The sequence below is a fragment of the Bubalus kerabau genome, chromosome 2 (genome assembly GCF_029407905.1).
Source record: "Bubalus kerabau isolate K-KA32 ecotype Philippines breed swamp buffalo chromosome 2, PCC_UOA_SB_1v2, whole genome shotgun sequence".
Taxonomy (NCBI): domain Eukaryota; kingdom Metazoa; phylum Chordata; class Mammalia; order Artiodactyla; family Bovidae; genus Bubalus; species Bubalus kerabau.
In genome coordinates, this window is record NC_073625.1 from 189,331,993 (window position 1) to 189,346,543 (window position 14,551).

General features: G+C 55.1%; 1 protein-coding gene across 2 annotated transcripts in view; it reads left to right on the forward strand.

Annotated features, from left to right (window-relative positions):
* The window catches only part of PDE9A (phosphodiesterase 9A), a 108,544-nt gene that overhangs the window by 81,743 nt on the left and 12,250 nt on the right, over positions 1-14,551 (forward strand). For both annotated transcript variants that reach the window (XM_055569745.1, XM_055569744.1), the window contains exons 7-11: positions 573-657; positions 7,363-7,444; positions 8,999-9,073; positions 13,104-13,190; positions 14,099-14,203. In XM_055569745.1, the coding sequence (XP_055425720.1) occupies positions 573-657; positions 7,363-7,444; positions 8,999-9,073; positions 13,104-13,190; positions 14,099-14,203 (434 nt within the window). The remainder of the gene's footprint in view (positions 1-572; positions 658-7,362; positions 7,445-8,998; positions 9,074-13,103; positions 13,191-14,098; positions 14,204-14,551) is intronic.

Here is a 14,551-nt window from a genome sequence, read left to right on the forward strand (position 1 = left end):
ACCAAGCCTGGGGTCCTCCTCCTGGCCTGTTCATTTCTCACCATTTCAGGTGTGGACTTCTCCTGGTTAACTGCTCTACAGGATCTTAAAGTGCAAAGCTCCTTATCTTAATGAAATTTCCATTCTTGCTGGGAAGCTGTGATTTTGCCCCCTGAACCTACCGTTGCATTTTAATACCCTGGGAACACATTACCCCCTTTTTCTTTGGGGCATAAAAGACGCTCTGTCCCAGATCCTCAGCTGGTGCTTAGGGATATGGAGAGAAAGCAAGAAGTGGATGAGGGCAGAGTGGAGATTCATGGAGTGGGGCAGAGGAGGGGCTTCCATCCTAGAGGGACCATGGGCCTGAATGCGATGAACAGGTGTGTGTCTGGGGGCAGCTGTGTTTCAGCTGAGTGAGGGGGAGGCCAGAGAATCAGCAGGCTGGGCGATAGTGGGAACCAATGTCTGAGCCAGCCTCCCCTCCTCCCCACCCCCCAGTGGACATGGGAGCCGTGGGCGAACCCCCAGTTACCAGCCTCCCCATCCTCCGCATGTATCCATGGTAACCCCTTGTTTCTCTTGGTCCCCAGTGGAAGGATTAAAAGTGGTGGAGATTGAGAAATGCAAGAGTGACATTAAAAAGATGAGGGAGGAGCTGGCAGCCAGAAGCAACAGGTAAGGTCTGCACCGGGGGAGGCACAGGCAGACGGCTGGGGGAGAGCACTGCGTAGCCATATGGGGTGGAGGGGGCCCTGGGCTTTTTTTTCCCCAGAAGCGAGGCTGAAGAATCTGGTTCAGCTGGGCTTGAGTGGGCACCGTCTGGGATCTGCTTTTCAGTTACACAGCTTTCTTCTCATAAAAGAGAGTTTATGGCCGTGGGAGGCGGGGAGGATGACGTCACAGAAGAAGAGAGGAAGCGTCCTACAGAAAATGGTAAAGATTCACACTCTCAGCTTGAACAAAGTCGACATCGATTATTTTGAAAAAGGGACCAATTAAAGGAGAAGGGTCTTTGGCTTCCAGAGGACGCGTGTCCTGGGGCTTCAGAGGCCCCGCTTCCATATGGACGTCCCCACAGCGCAGAGTCGGAGAAGGCGATGGCACCCCACTCCAGTACTGTTGCCTGGAAAATCCCATGGACAGAGGAGCCTGGTAGGCTGCAGTCCATGGGGTCGCTAAGAGTCGGACACAACTGAGCTACTTCACTTTCACTTTTCACTTTCATGCATTGGAGAAGGAAATGGCAACCCACTCCAGTGTTCTTGCCTGGAGAATCCCAGGGACGGGGGAGCCTGGTGGGCTGCCATCTAGGGGGTCGCACAGAGCTGGACACGACTGAAGTGACTCAGCAGCAACAGCACAGAGTGGCCAGTCGGGGGAGCAATACCACAGTCTGGACACAGAAGTCACTTGTCCCTCAGAACGAGTGTCCCTCCATGCGTGCCCCTGGGGAGCCAAGGTGCCGAAATCCACGAAAAAAAATCCCCAAGCGCTTCTTGGAGAGTGGGGTTTTGGGTGCAGCTGGACCCCTGGCCAAACTGGGGTCAAAGCAGAGGTTCAGGTTGGGGGTGGAGATGCCCCGTTGGCCGAGATGACGCGGGATGCGGTGCACGCGTGGAGTGTGGACTGTGTGCAGGGCTGTGCTGGTGCTTTCTGACGCGACCAGCTCCGCCTGTCTGCCCTCCGGGGTTGCTTCATGCCCACGGTCACCCGTCCAGAGCCCGCCTGGTGACGATGTGGCCTGTCACCCCCAGAACGCCATGCCACTAAGGTGCCTGAGGTTACACTGGGCCTAATGGGACTTAGCAGGACTCCTGGGCCCACTCACAGCCCTGTGCAAACACACTGGATCGTCTTACAAGGCCACCTGACACCCTGAAGGTGATTGTCGGAATTTTCAAAATTGAGGGCAACCTGCTTAGTGGGGAGGGTGGCTGAGTGCGGGGCCTTTGGGCCAGGAGGGGACAGGGAAGCTGGTGGTCCCGCCAGAGAGTGGTGAGGCTGGCAGCCTCGGGGTGGGCTCGGGACTAGCCCGATGGGCTCAGAACCACGTTGGCGTGTCTTCCCAGGACCATGCCATGTCCGTGTCATACTTGTCATCTCGTTTGGATTCTCTGAGACCAGCCTGGGACGGGCTGCCTGTGGCCCAGTGCCATGTCTGCTGCAGCGAGAGGGGGCAGGGGTGCGCTCTGGGCCCCGTCCCCCACCTTCCCTTGTGGAATCACCTCACCCACAAACATGTTGCATCCATGGAGCCCACAGAGCACTTGTGGGACACAGGTCGGCTTTTTTGAGGTATAGTTGGTTCCCAGGTGGCGCGGTGGTAAAGAGTCCTGCGCCGCAGGAGATGCAGGTTTCATCCCTGGGTCGGGAAGATCCAAACTAGATCTCCTGGAAAAGGAAATGGCAACCGGCTCCAGTACCCTTGCCTGGGAAAGCCCATCGACAGAGGAGCCTGGTAGGCTGCAGTCCATGAGGTTGCAAAGAGTCAGACATGATGTAGCAACTGAGCACACAGGTTAGTTGAAGGTGCACATGGTAGGAAGGGGTTTTATATGCAGCCTCTCATCCCTTCTCAAATGACTGACTCCTGCCACCTCCCTGGAACAGCCAGGGTGAGTCATGAGCCCCTGCCAGGCTGCAGGCGCCCTCTTCTGTACAGAGCCCGGTGCGGGCAGGGGCGAGGCAGTGCTTCCGGTATGGTCTCTGACATGCACTGGCCATTCGGATTGCAAGAGAAAAATCAGAATTTCACCCGGGTTGTGTTAGTTTCCTGTGGCTGCTGTAACAAAGTACCACTAACGGGGGGCTGAAAACAGTAGTTTCTTTTCCCACAGTTCTGAGCATTAGAAGTCTGAACCAAAGCTGTCAGGAAGGCCAGGCTCCCCAGGAAGGCTCTCGGGGGACCTGTTCCAGGCCTTTCTTCCAGCTTCTGGGGGTGTTAGTGATTCTTGGGGCTCCTTGGCTTGAAGGGCATCACTGCAGGGTCTGCCTCTGACTCCGCATGGCCTTTCTCTGTGTGTGTCTATCTCTGTCCAAGTGTCCCCTGTCACCAGTCAACTCACATGGATGTGAGAGCTGGACAGTAAAGAAGGCTGAGTCCCGAAGAATGGATGCTTATGAGCTGTGGTGCTGGAGAAGACTCTTGAGCGTCCCTTGGACAGCAAGGAGATCAAACCAGTAAATCCTAAAGGAAATCAACCCTGAATTTTCACTGGAAGGACTGATGCTGAAGCTTAAGCTCCAATCCTTTGGCCACCTGATGCGAAGAACTGACTAATTGGAAAGGACCCTGATGCTGGGAAAGATTGCATGCAAGAGGAGAAGGAGTGACAGAGGATGAGTTGGTTGGATGGCGTCACCAATTCAGTGGACATGAACTTGGGCAAACTCCAGGAGATAGTGAAGGACAGGGAACCCTGGCCTGCCTCAGTCGATGGGGAGGTTGGGGCTGAGGGTGGGGGCAAAGAATCAGATATGACTTGGTGACTGAACAACAGTAGTCATACCGGGTGAGGGGTCGCCTTCCTCCAGCATGGCCGATCTGACCTCATTACATCTGTGACAGCCCTGTTCCAAATGAGGTCACAGCCAGAGGTGCTATTAGGACCTCAGGGTATGAGGACACAAAGGGGACAAAGCACACCACGTGGAGAAGACTCGCCTGATCTCAGAGCACAGGGGAGATGAGATGTCCCCTGCAGGTGCCCCTCTGGGGCAGAGAGAGCTGGGCTCATCCAAGTGTTGAAGCCCCTTCTGTATGCCTCCCCCTGCCAGAAGTGCATTCTTGGAGCTCACGGTGCTGCGGTAATCCAAAGAGGTGCCCTCCCTGTGTCGTAACCAAGCCTAGAGCGATGTCATCTCAGCCAGTGGTTTTCACAGCAGCCATGTAGGTGAGAGACAAGTAATTGTAACTCTTCATTCAAAAATAGAGTAGCGTAAAGTCTCAAACATTGCAACACAATCGGAAAAAGGAAATCTAGCCTCCTGTGCGTAGGTCTGATCCACAGCAGCATCACCCACCTGGGACCCTGGCCCAGGAGCCCAGCGGCCCTCTGTGCCCCGTACAAACAGCCCTGCCCTTTTCTATATGGAGAAATTGACTCAGATGGAGGGTAAGTCGTTTGCATTGCCCTACTCAGTCTCTGTTGATGGCAGGGTTCCATTCTAACTAATCACACAGAGGGTCAGGCCATTCAGTGTTCCGGGACCTGGCTTGTTACCTGGGACCAGCTTTGTTACCTGGGATGACACCGCTGAGCAGCTCTTTCTGACGATGTCAGCCCAGCTGGGCAGTGGTCCTGCCTATGATGGGGCTGAGAGAGGAATAAATGTCCCAGTCTGGGTGAGCCCAGCTCTGTACCCGCTCAGGTGGTCAATGAGTCTGAAGTGATGACCACCTTCACCCACCCATGAGCACACCACAGTGTGGCCCTGGAGCCAGGGGTCTGCATGGACCAAAACCATCTTTCCCCAGGGAATAACAGGATAGTGGTTGGGTTGGATCAGACTCAGACCCACAGACACCCTCGGAGCAGGCAAGAGTCCCCTGAGACCTAGGCCTTGGGTTTCTCTTGGCTTTTCCCCAAGAGGAAAGAAGGCGAATCGCCCGCCCAGCTGTAGGGCAAGGTCCAACCTCGCTGAGCACGTGTCCACAGAGTGGAGCCGGAAGGTTCATCCCAACGGGGCTCTGCGGGAACCCTCAGGGCAGCATCCAAGGGCCCTGGAGCCCACCATCTCTGCTTCTGTCCCAAACACATGGCCTTGACCACTGGGCTGAGCCCCAGGAGAGGGAGGGCTGGGGGCGCAGAACACAAAAGCAAAAACCAGCCCCAAATAGAAAAGGAGAAACACCATGCCAGAGGCTCTGTCAGCTGGAGGATGCTGGTTCCCGTGGCAACGGGCACAGAGGGAGCTGGCAGGGGCACCTGGCTGACGTGGGCAGGCCCTGGCGGGACCTCCCAGTGCTGGGGTTTTCGAGCAAGCAGAGAGATCCCAGCAGTCAAACCATCCTAGATGGCAAAAGCTCACGCAGCCCTCCTGGGAAGGGTGCACAACCAGCCTGCCCAGCACGCATGCAGATGTTGGTTCAGAAGAGGTAAAAGCACGAGAAGAGTAATGACAATCCTGCGCGTGGTCTTCAGAGCGTAGACAAGCTCTCACTGCTCAGACGTGTGTCAGTGGAAGTTCTCGTGTACAAGGGCGATCCCGGACATCGTCTGGTGGGCGCGTTTTCCTGGTTCACTTTGTTCCTCTTTTGCTCAGGCTGTCTTAAAATCTCCCTCCACACACGAAGCTGTCCTAAGCACCTTGGACGATTCTCCCAGGCGTCGGATGGAGGGAAGAAGCAGTGGCACACTGAGAAGATCACACTGAGCCTCTTTTTCCAAAAAGGACCAGGCGTGTTATTCTGAGTTTGCACGTGATGTAGCCTCCTCGTCAAACCTGCAGACGATACTGGTGGTGGGGAAGAGTCGGTAATAACTGCAGCAACCACAGTGCTCCCAGCTGAAATCCAGTCCAGAGCTTCCCAGATGTTCTGCTGTGTACAGAGACCCAGTTTTGAAAAACAACTATGAAATACCGCGTTGTAATTTTTTTTACACTTACAGAATTGTAAACAATCAATAGATCAAAATGCAGCCTCAGACATTCTGAAGGCTTTGGTCCAGCACTCATTCTCACTCACCAAATGAATGGGTTCTTTTCTTGGTAAATTGTTCTCTATTACTTTTCAGGATATACTGTAGGCAACGTTTCTTTTTCCCTTTTCACCCCAAATTCCCTGGCTTCACATAATACTTGTAATTAGAGATGACATAACAGACCTCCCTGTCAAGGTACCGTAATAATTTAAATTATTTCCCACTGGGGGACATTCAGGTAGCTTCTACTCTGGTTTTTGCAGCAATAGATAACACTGTGGTGACTACCTTTGAGCCCTTTGCTTGCATCTAATTCTTTTCTTAAAGTAAATTCCCCAGTGGAGGCTTGCGGCTTAAAGGATATGGGTTTCTTTATGGCTTTTACAATACAATATGAATTGCTCTCCCAGGAGATGAAACGTTATCTGTAGAGCTGCACGGGCTTCTGTGTTGGCCCCGTCCCCTGCCTGGGAATCTCACACAGGGCAGGAGGAGGGCAGAGTTTAGACACCTCCCGGGTTCCCTTTTTTTGGGGGACTGGGAGTTCCTTCAAAAGGAGTTAAGGTGCCCAGGTCTCCTGGAGCAGCCCCCACCTGCAGCCCCCAAATGTGTCCCCACAGGCCAGCACACCCGGCCTTGACGTTAGAAGAGGGCTTCCCTCCAAAACCAGCGGGCTCCATTTGTTCCGTTCTTGTTGCCTCGATGTTAAATAATGAAACGGAGTCAGACAGCACATTCAGCGTGTGTGTAAGGTGGGGCATCCTCAGAGTCCTTCATGGGAGGGGTTGATGGCTGTGGTCCACCGCACCCTGGCGCCCAAGGAGGATATGCTTTTGGATGAGGTTGAGCTCTCTAAAACATCAGCAGTGCGTCTGTGACATGTTAGTGGAAAAGGCAAGCTGCCAGAGAGCGAGCTCAGTACAATTCCACCCTTGTTGAGAAGAATCGGGGGTTGCCCGTGTGTGTCCATGCCGAGGAAGGTTCTGGAAGGATGCCCCGAACTTAACAGAAGGCATTTCCAGGTGTGAGATTTAGAGGAAAGAAGTGGGTAAAATGGGACTTCCTAGTTTTTTAACTTTACTTCTATGGTTTTTTAACTTTCAGAGTAAACGTGTCTTACCCACCTCATGAGAAAAAGATTTTTAGAAGCCTCTCTAAAGTGAAGATGACGTGTTTTATGAGAGCTCAGTATCATCTCAAGAGGTCCAGCAGGGGTCCTTGGGGTTTAGCAGTGACACGTCTCTGGCTCTGTGGTTTATTTTTCTGGAACAAATAAGACAAAAGGCATTTGTGGGGTTCAGGTTGGATTGAGTTTGGGGTGTTTTTTAGCACTGTCAATAATTATTTACAATCTACTACGTGCAGGGCGCTGTGCTAGGTTTTCTTCATGTACTAACTCTTTTTTTATGTATTTTAAACTTTTTGTTTTGTGTTGGGGTAAAGCCAATTACAGTGTGGTGATAGATTCAGGTGAGCAGCGAGTGGACTCAGCCATACATGTATATATCCATTCTACCCCCGCTCCCATCCAGGCTGCCACGTAACGTTGAGCAGAGTCCCCTGTGCTATACCGTAGGACCATGTTGGTTACTCATTTTAAATATAGCAGTGTGTGCATGCCCATCAACTCTGGGGTTTGTTGTTTGGGCTCCAATGAGGTCCCCACAGTTAGCTGCCCAGGCGACACCAAGGCCAAGGTGGCGGTGCCAGAAGTAATCTTTGCTTTTCTCTTCAGGACCAGCTGTCCCTGCAAGTACAGTTTTTTGGATAACACCAAAAAGTTGACGCCGCGACGCGATGTCCCCTCTTACCCCAAGGTAAGATGACAGCCTGCCTGTGAAGAAACCACCATCTGTGTCCACAGCCTCAGGGCACACCCCCACCACCACCTCTGGCCCCACCCAGGGCCGCCCTGGCCTCCCCAGCCCCATTGCAGTCTGCACGTTTGCAAAGCCAGCTCTCGCCAGGGCCCTGGCCATGGCACGCTTCTATTATTCTTAGGCAGAATATATTTTCTCGTTGACATTTGTTTAGCAGAAGTGGTCCCAGACCACAGCTTACTGCCAGGAGATCATAGCTCCTCGCTGATATCCACCCAACCCCCATCGCCAACTTGGTGAACAAACGGCTGACACTCAAATGTTACTTGAAAGAACTTTCATTTTTAACTAAATTATTTATAATCTGCTTCATTGCATCTCCCGTCCCTGAACAATATGTAGTTATTATGAGAAGTTTTGCTTTTGGGTCACAGAGGATGTATCAGTTACAGGAGAGAGGCCCTTGTTAGAGCAGGCAATGCCCTGGGAATCGGGAAGGTCTTCAAAACAGCTACAAAAGACGGGTCCCATGATAGTGGTCCTCCATCTCACAATGCCTTCAGCTGGAGACTGAGCGGGATCCTGGCCCAACTGAGTTTTACGTATTTGCCCACTAAGATCTGGACTTTGCCAAGACCAAGACCCTCCAGACGGGGGCAGGGGCCTGGGGTTGCCGGCCATGCACAAGGCCAAACCCCCAACCCACCACCGTTCCCACCGCAGCAAAGAGCCTTCCAGAGCTGCCAGGGGTCTCCCTGACTCGGATATGAAAGACATGCTGAATGTTGTCCGAGGTCATCATGTGGACCCAAGTGCCCTTTCCCATAGGAATACACGGCCCACGCCTTGGGACCCTGCCCTGGGAGTCACAAGGCCCAGCCTGGGTCCTGAACAAAAGGCACCCATCTTCCACAGAGGTTCCTTCTAAAAACACAAACAGAAAGACCTAGGCGATGACTGGATTTAATTCCCAAACACCGCGACTGTCTTGTGTCTACGGTCTGCTGTTTCCTCTGACAACGTAACCTAAACTCCGGTGTTCCGTAGAGCCCACAAGCTGTGCAGTGACAGCCCGCGGCTGAACTGGTGCCAGGCTCCAAAACAAACCTCAAAATAGCCTCTTAGCCAGTATTTGAATGTATGCCAATTTTTTTCCCCTCGATTTCACTTTATTGTATTTTTTAAAGTCAGGTTTCTCGGGATGTCACTGACACACAGTCAGGGTCACTCTCTGCAGGTGTGGAGCACTCTCAAGGGTGACAGGCTTACATGGTCACATGCCCTCCACCACGATCAGGGGTGAACATTGTGTCTCCCCCAGATGCCCCCTCGGCCCCTGCTCGGTCAGTCCTGAAGCACTCCCCCAGCCCCAGCCCACACCGGTGGGGTGTCCGTCCCTGTAGCGTTGCCCCCTCCAGAACTCTCGTGGGTGTGGCCTTGAGAATGGACCCAGGTGTCCTGAGACGGGTTGGGACGACATGGAGAAGGCGTGGCAGGCCTTTGTCCAGCACAGAGGCCGGAGCCAGCCCACACTGCTCCCTGTCCCTCCAGTACCTGCTGTCCCCTGAGACCATAGATGCCCTGCGGAAGCCCACCTTCGACGTCTGGCTCTGGGAGCCCAATGAGGTGAGTGTGAGAGCCATCGGAATGGGCGCCAGCCTCAGGGACCAGACGGGAGGCATCCCCATCCCTCTTCTCCTCTCTCTTCTCTTCCTTTTAACTTGCTTCCCCAGTTTTGCAGCCAGGCTGCCCCTTGGGCTCGGGAAGGCCCTGAGCCAGAACCAAGGAGCACGTGAGCAGCAGTGCCTCACATCAGGATCTGGGTGCTCAGAAACGCCCCCACACCCCCCCACTGGGCCGCATCCTGATCCCCCAGGGCAGCTGCTGAGCCCCCGTGGGAGTGAGCCTCCAGGCTTCAGGATTATTTCAGGAGGGGGCTCCCACTTGAGGTCCCGCTGAGAGTGGTCAGCCTGGGGAGCCATGAGGACTCGAGGACCCATGATCTGTCACTCGGTCGTGTCTGACTTGTGACCCCATGGACTGCAGCCTGCCAGGCTCCTCTGTCCAGGGTATTGTCCCAAGCCAGGGATCGAACCTGGGTCTCCTGAATTGGCAGGTGGATTCTTTACCACGTGAGGCACCAGGGAAGCCTTCAAGGACTCAGAGTAACTTCTTACAGCATGACAGTTCTTTTAAATTTCCCTTTTGCTGAGAAAACACAGGCATGGAGATTGTTGTTTGTTTAGTCTATTACCTAAGAATGTCAGATACACCCTCCTCTCTCTGAACCCCAGGAAATCACAAAGCCACATAGACCTCAGGCCGCTGAAAGCAGCAGATTCTCGCCAGCTTTTCGGTCATGCAGGAACGCAGAAAGGCTCACGCTCTTGGACAAGAGCGGCAGAGCGACTTCCCTGCAGGTCCGGGAAATGGATCGTGCACCCTGAACTCTCCTGCGTGAACCACTGTCACTCGCGTGGTCTCCTGGGATAAGAAAAGCCCCAGCAAGAGGGGCGGGGAAGCACAGATCTCGGCTCCACCCAACCCGGTCCACCCTGAGAAGAGCAGCTAGCTGGATGGCACGGGTGCTCCGAAACGTCCAACCAACCAGCATGCAGGACTGGAGCTGGGCTCAGGGAGGAGGGGCTGTTCTAAGTGCCACCTGCCGGATCAGTGCTTGATTGAAGACGGACGTGGTGGAGGGAAGCAGGGCAGGAGGGGAAGAGTCAGGTGTTCCAGGAAAAGCGTGACGACCTCTTGTCCCAGTAGCTCCCGCTGAACAGGGGACCCTGCTGGCCTGTCCACGAGCAAGTGGGCCCATGGGAGCTTAGAACACACACCCCTGTTTCCAGAAGGTGGGCAAGTGCTGCTCTTAGCACATCTCACGCTCCCTGTAGTCATTTTGACCTTAGCTCACGGGGAGAAAGAGCAAAGCTGGGGCCCTGATGGCAGAACCCTGCCATTCCTGTCTCCACAGAACACAGGCTGCTTGTGGCCAGAGAGGGAACGCTCCACCTTCGTGTCAGAGGTGGAAGGATCCCCGCATCCACCAGGGGGAGGCGGCCTCTCTGCCCTCATCACTCCACCTGTGGGATGTATGAGCAGGTGCTGGCAGGGCAGGGCTAAGGGGAGGGAGGCAGCGCCCCTGCAGGTGTGCTTGGCCTGAGTGGCCGTCATCTAGCCCCAGGGTTTCACCAGCACACCTCCACACCCCCAGGGAGCCTGGGGAGGGTTCCATTGCTTCTGTTAAGTGTCTCCCTGCCCAAGGTGGCAAACCAGAAGTGCTCACAGACAGGAGCCCTGGCCTCTGGGGGTGCCATGAATTTTGGAATATGAGCAGCAAAGATGAACAGGTACAAGGACACATCTGAAAGCTTCAGCAGCCCGAGTGGCCCCCAGCACTGCATCTGGCCACCCCCCGAGACATCAGAGCTCCCGGGTGGTGGTGGTTCACTTACCCCCCTCCACGCAGGGGTGATGCGCCCTGCATCACCCAGGGCCCAGCCGAGTGTCCTCTGATCACAGACCAGACGGGGAGATGACCTCACGCTGCTCTACTCTCTCAAGGGCCAGCCTCTGAGCGCCCCCACAGCTCTGCATCTGCCCAGCCCTGCCTTGAAGGCTGCGGGACCTCGCTGTCGTCTCATGTGTCCTCCACGCTCACCATCACCCAGCTGCCAGCCCAGGACCTGCTGCAGCGTCCACAGCTGCCATAATGGGAGCAGATGTACAGACATGTCCCTCCTGCTCTGAAGCCACCACATAAGTGGCGCCAGATGGTTTCATCTGCCGATCACCACCGCCTCTTGACTCTGATTTCACAGCAAACATTTCAGCTCTGCGGGGTTGCCTGCAGCCACGAATGGGCCAGTGTGGCAGGGAGCAGGGGTGTCAGAGCTACAGCCCCTCTGGTCCAGGATGGTGAGGGCATGAGCAGCTCTGGATGGCTAGACCCTGACTAGGTGTTCATGCTGCCAGCCAAGCTGGGGTGACCGGGCCACCAGCCTGGACACCAGCCCTCCCGCCCTCACGCCAGGACCCTGCACTCCCCATGTCCTGTCAAGGGCTCCTTCAAAGCCCCGGTTTCCAAACCTTGGCACCCAGTCTGTGTCTGGGCTGTCCCCTCAAGGAAGACCAGCATGTGGCCCCTTCAAGGACTTTCCATCTGGACATCCTCCCGGGCCCCCACTGCAGGGCTGGGGCATTTTCCAGTTTCCCAAGTGAGTTCTTTGTGATGCCACGCAAGTCTGCTTCCAGAGGTGTTCCTTCCGTGGCCAGCTCATTGACCCTTCATTGTAGGATTGGATTTGCAGAACTTCTCCCAAATTGCAGTGTTTCTAGTTCTCATATATTTTGTAACAAGAAAAAGTGGATTTTCAGCTGTATTCCCTGAATAGGTCTGCTGGGGCTGCCAAAGCAAATGCCGCAGACTTGGGGGTTAAATAGAAACCTGTTTTCTCACGGTCTGTAAGCTCGACCTCCGAGATCCAGGTGTGGGCAGGGCTGGTCCCTCCCGAGGCCTTTCTCCTCCACGTGTCGACAGCCTTCTCCTCCTGTGTCCTCATATGGGCGTCCCTCTGTGCGTGTCTGTGTCCTGATCTCCTCTCATAAAGACACCTGTCCTAGCAGATTAGCGCCTGCCCTAGTGACCTTGCATAACCTCAATTATATCCCTAATGGTCCTCTCTCCAAACACAGTCACAGGGGAACTCAGGGCCTCGACAGCTTGATTGAAGGGTCATGATTCAGTCCTTAATACACCCTTTTTGGGAAGAGAAGGTTGCCTGGTGAACAGAGCAGACAGGACGTCTGTGCAGACACCAGGGCAGGGCGGGCACTGGGGCTGAGGGGCACAGGTGTGGGTCCCAGAGCGGGGAGCTGGGGGACGGGGGCTGGTGTCCTGCTAAGGTGATGCTAAGTCAGCCCCACTCTGAGACCTCCTGTCTCCCTGGGCTCTTCCCCCAGAAAGCAGAGCCCACTTTGTCAAGCTCTCACTTTTTAAAGATCATTTAATCTTCTTCTTGGCTTGATTAAGCTTCAAAGTTCTGAGTGGCCTTTAAATAGATTGCAACCATGACAGTAAATCCTCTCTGGGCCTGGAAGCAAAATCAACATCAAGTTGAACGGGGATTTCTGTAGAAGGCGGCTCAGTGAAATGAGGTTTGGGAGGCAGTGCTCCCCAGAAGGAAGCTCGCCTTCCAGACACTTTGGTTCATGCATAAGAAACTGCATCCCAGCAGGGCCCCTGGGGGCCCGAAGAGACGGGTTTGGGATGGATATCTGTCAGCGCCGCTCCTCGGCTCCTCAGCTCCCAGCCTCGGGCTCTTGCAGGGTCTGCGGGAATTGGAGGTGTCTCTCAGAACCTCAGGCCAGGATCCTGACCCATCGAGATGGGTGCTTGTGTGTATAAATAAGTCAAGTCACTTCCAGTGTGGTCATTTGGGGATAGCATCACTTCATCTGGTCACTGTCCCTCCTGTAGAGAATGATATTGACTTCTAACCCCGACTGCTCTTTCAAAGCCCCCACACCCCTTCTGGGGGTGCTGAAACCCCCTAGTCAGCAGGCTTGGGTCCTGGGGCCCCCTGGAGGAGAGGACTCCCCCGGGGCCCAGCCCGCCACACTGCTGACCGTCCCTCTGCTCCTGCGCCTGCAGATGCTAAGCTGCCTGGAGCACATGTACCACGACCTGGGCCTGGTCAGGGACTTCAGCATCAACCCCATCACGCTCAAGAGGTGGCTGGTGAGTGTCGGGCCCCTGCCGTCACCTGAGCACAGTTTCATCGAGTTTCCTGGGAATGGACCATGGGTACCTTCCTTTGGGCCTGGGCTTCCTGCAGACAAAGGCCACACTCCTGTGAGAATCCTGCGGGGACCCATCCCCAACCAGACACTCTCTGATCCTAAGCTTCTGTCTGTGAGGGAGAAAATAGTAGGAACCAGGGAGAGTCAGGTGAAGAGTGTGTTCTAAGCAGCATGTGTGTAGGGAGGGAGGGGGTGCTATGCAGGTGTATACATGTGTGTGCCAATGTGTGTGGAGTACGTGTGTGTGTGCTCATGTGTGAGTGCTGGTGCCTGCATCATGGAGGGGGCTGTGTGTGTGTGTGTGTGTGTGCGTGTGTGAGTGAGGTGTGCGTGGGGGGGAGGGGTGTGGATGTGTGACTGAGTGTATGTTTTTCAACAGATCTTTCTTTTTAATAAAATGCTGCTCAGAGCCAAATGTTAGAAGGCTGTGGAAAGGGACTCCCCTGGTGGTCCAGAGCTATGACTCTGCTCCCAGTGCAGGAGATCCGGGTTCCATACCTGGTCAGGGGACTGGATCATGCATGCTACAGTTACCGACACAGCCAAATAAACAAATGGGTTTTTTTAAAGCCTGTGGAAGGTTAGATGGTGGCTGGGGACCTGGCACCCCACACGCAGCCCCCTTGCCCTGCCCCAGCTTCACACCCCACTGTGGGTCCCCTGGGGACACCTTCCCCTATGTGGCCCTTGGACACCCCTGGACCCCTCCCTCATCCTCACCCCCAGGAAGCGGGAATGCAGTTGGATGAGGACCGGGTGGGAGTCGAGAGCTGGCATCGGGAAGAAGGTGCGGGGAGCTTGAGGAGGGTGGGCGGTGGGCACAGGTTGGACTGTCTCGTCCCGCAGCTGTGCGTGCAGGAAAACTACAGGAACAACCCCTTCCACAACTTCCGGCACTGCTTCTGCGTCGCCCAGATGATGTACAGCATGATCTGGTGCTGCAGGCTGCAGGTGGGTCTGGGGGCGTCCCTCCTGGTGGGGAGCTTAGGGCGGGTCTGGGGGGCATCCCTGCTTGTGGGGAGCTTAGGGCGGGTCTGGGGGGCATCCCTCCTGGTGGGGAAGTGGGGAGCTTAGGGCGAGTCTGGGGGGCATCCCTGCTGGTGGGGAGCTTAGGGCGGGTCTGAGGAGCATCCCTGCTGGTGGGGAGCTTAGGGAGGGTCTGGGGGGCATCACTCCTGGTGGGGAGCTTAGGGCGGGTCTGGGGGGCATCCCTGCTGGTGGGGAGCTTAGGGTGGGTCTGGGGTCATCCTGCCTGCAGGGAGCTTAGGGTGGGTCTGAGGGCATCCCACCTGGAGAGGA